This window comes from Mus pahari, chromosome X (genome assembly GCF_900095145.1).
Source record: "Mus pahari chromosome X, PAHARI_EIJ_v1.1, whole genome shotgun sequence".
NCBI lineage: Eukaryota > Metazoa > Chordata > Mammalia > Rodentia > Muridae > Mus > Mus pahari.
The window spans coordinates 134,024,459-134,026,751 of record NC_034613.1 but is presented as its reverse complement, the minus strand read 5'-3'; the positions used below and the strand labels follow the sequence as shown (position 1 = coordinate 134,026,751).

At 44.3% G+C, this 2,293-nt stretch overlaps 1 protein-coding gene and 1 pseudogene across 1 annotated transcript in view; one reads left to right on the top strand and one right to left on the bottom strand.

The window, feature by feature from the left end:
* Acot9 (acyl-CoA thioesterase 9) overlaps nt 1–140 on the bottom strand; it is a 15,884-nt gene extending 15,744 nt beyond the window's left edge. Inside the window, exon 1 of the mRNA XM_021188820.2 lies at nt 124–140. Coding sequence (XP_021044479.1) covers nt 124–140 — 17 coding nt within the window. The remainder of the gene's footprint in view (nt 1–123) is intronic.
* A 979-nt stretch (nt 141–1,119) lies between these two features.
* On the top strand, nt 1,120–1,637 carry LOC110313274 (annotated as a pseudogene).
* The last annotated feature ends 656 nt before the right edge of the window (nt 1,638–2,293 follow it).

Below are 2,293 nucleotides of genomic sequence, written 5' to 3'. Positions count from 1 at the left end.
AACAGCAAGGAAGTAGTGCCAAAACAGAGTAAAAACCTAGCACATGTCTGACAGTATGAATGGAACACTCTCTCCCCCCCACCCAGAAAAGAGGAACTAAACAGGACTCAGCCAATGTTTCACCCCAACTCTTTCTTCATCCTGAAGCTGTCGTTTTACTCAGCTCTCCCTCATTCCCAACCACACTCTTGGCTCCCACACTGTCCTGCAGTCCTCTGTATACTCGATATGTCTTAACATGCAGTCTATATTTAGCAAGTACAGTTCTACGTACTTAGGAATATGAACTCATTTAAACTTGCATTACAATTATGCATTGATTTGGGTTCCTGCTTTTGTCACCATGATCTCCTTCAATGGGTCTTACCATTCTCAGGACAAACTCTGCTCAATAATACATGCTAAACGATAGTTAACTATTCCATCCAGTGTACCCACTAAAGGGTATGCTGGGGCCTGAGATGTTGAAGGCAAGAAACTCCATTTAAAAGCTAGTCAAGTTCTCAGAAATCTTTGTGAGTCTGACGTGTGGTCATAGTAGTAGAATGGGAGAGAAAAAAGATTCAAGAGATAAAAATAAAGCTCAAACAAGATTTTAATAAATGCGAAGTTTCAAGTGTAGATNATGAAGAAAAATACAACAAGAGGAAAATAGGCCAACTGCACTGATATGTTTGTTTGTTTCTTTGTTTGTTTGTTCAGAGTTGGGAACTGAATCCACACATGCATAACTAGCACTCTATTACTGAGCTATAACTCCCAGGCCAAGATGTTGGATATGAGAAGCCTAATAGGACATCCAAAGGAAGATATCCAGTAGATAGGAAGACAACCTAGAACTCAAGAGGAAGCAAGCAAATGTACATTCACAGGAATTCAAAATAGTCATAACAAGGGAAGGGCTGAAAACAGATGAGATGATANCTATAGAATGGGAAAAGGTAGCCTTCCAAAGCACCTGAGAGGTGCACACGCATCAAGGTGCAGGTCCAAATGTCCATCCTGTGCTGTGGCTCCCCAAAACCAAAACGTCCAGTCAGCCCTCTGGAAGGCCCAGCTCAGTGCTGTCCTCAGCCCTCTGCCCTCCTGCTGCTGCCTGTGCAACCCTGTTCCTGGCCCATGGCCAAGAAGCATGAGGCTGAGCCTCTCACATTCAGTGTGCCTTGCAAGGGGCTCCAGCTCAGCTACTTCCAGAGGAGTCGCTGCACTGGGTCCTGCCATCTGGGGCAGCTCAGCACCTCAAGCTCCAGGGGGACACGGGGACCATGGCGGAGACCATGGTAGAGCCTGCATCTGCGCCCCACAAGCTATGCGGTGGTAGGGAACAGGACCTGCAGGGCTGGAGCCTGGAGCCTGGAGAGCCACCTCCAGGCAAGCAGGAGGAACCCTAGGCCTTGAGCAGCAGTGAAAGAGAGCATGGCTAGCCTGCAGGTAGCTGATGGGGTGCACAGCCAGACTGAAGAGTTTTGGCACTATAATAACTCCAGTATGGGAGGAACCCTCTGCCACCTATTCATCTGGCAGCTCTTGAAGATGTGAGTGCAAACAGCAAGACAGAAACACTTGAGGACATGAATGAAGGAGTTGAGATTGACATGGAGTCCTGACAGAAGGATCTGAAGAAATGGGATTCACTGAATTTGAGGAGACCTAAAGGAAAAGTTCTTTTATATACTTGACATGATACTTTTTTCAAACCTGAAAACTGAGGAAGAGTTTTGGGATAAATAACTAATGACTACTGAATCTCCTAATGGAGAGTTGTTGAGGAGAATGTGGTACAGCTGCAGACAGAATATTTTGTGTAAGCATTTTTAATGACAAAAGTCTTGTTCATGCTCTTGACTTTGAAGATGCTTATCTTGGAAAAGGGGGTTTTGACAGTTTCCGAGGAAGCACTCGGGTTTTGTTTGTCAGCACTTTGTTCTGTCAAATGATCCTTTGCACTACAAAGCTTATTTGTGGTACATGGAATGAACACATTTATACAGCTGAGGCTAATAAATACTTGCTAGTGCATCTTATTGCATCCCCTTGGTTGAACAAATGGGAGACTTGAGTATCCATGCAAAATTAAAATGTGAGATTGTTTCTGAAAGCTAACCTTGTTTTACAAGAGTGTAAACTTGACCTAGTGAGAACTTCCATGTGGGTAGTTTGTTTTACCTTTCACTATTTGNNATTTATTAAAACAGTACAGGCAATGAATAGAGCCAAACAATGGATAGAGAACAGTAGGAAGCTGATGCCTGCCCCTCCTCCCTTTTCTGAGGTGAAAGAAATGATCTGGTCA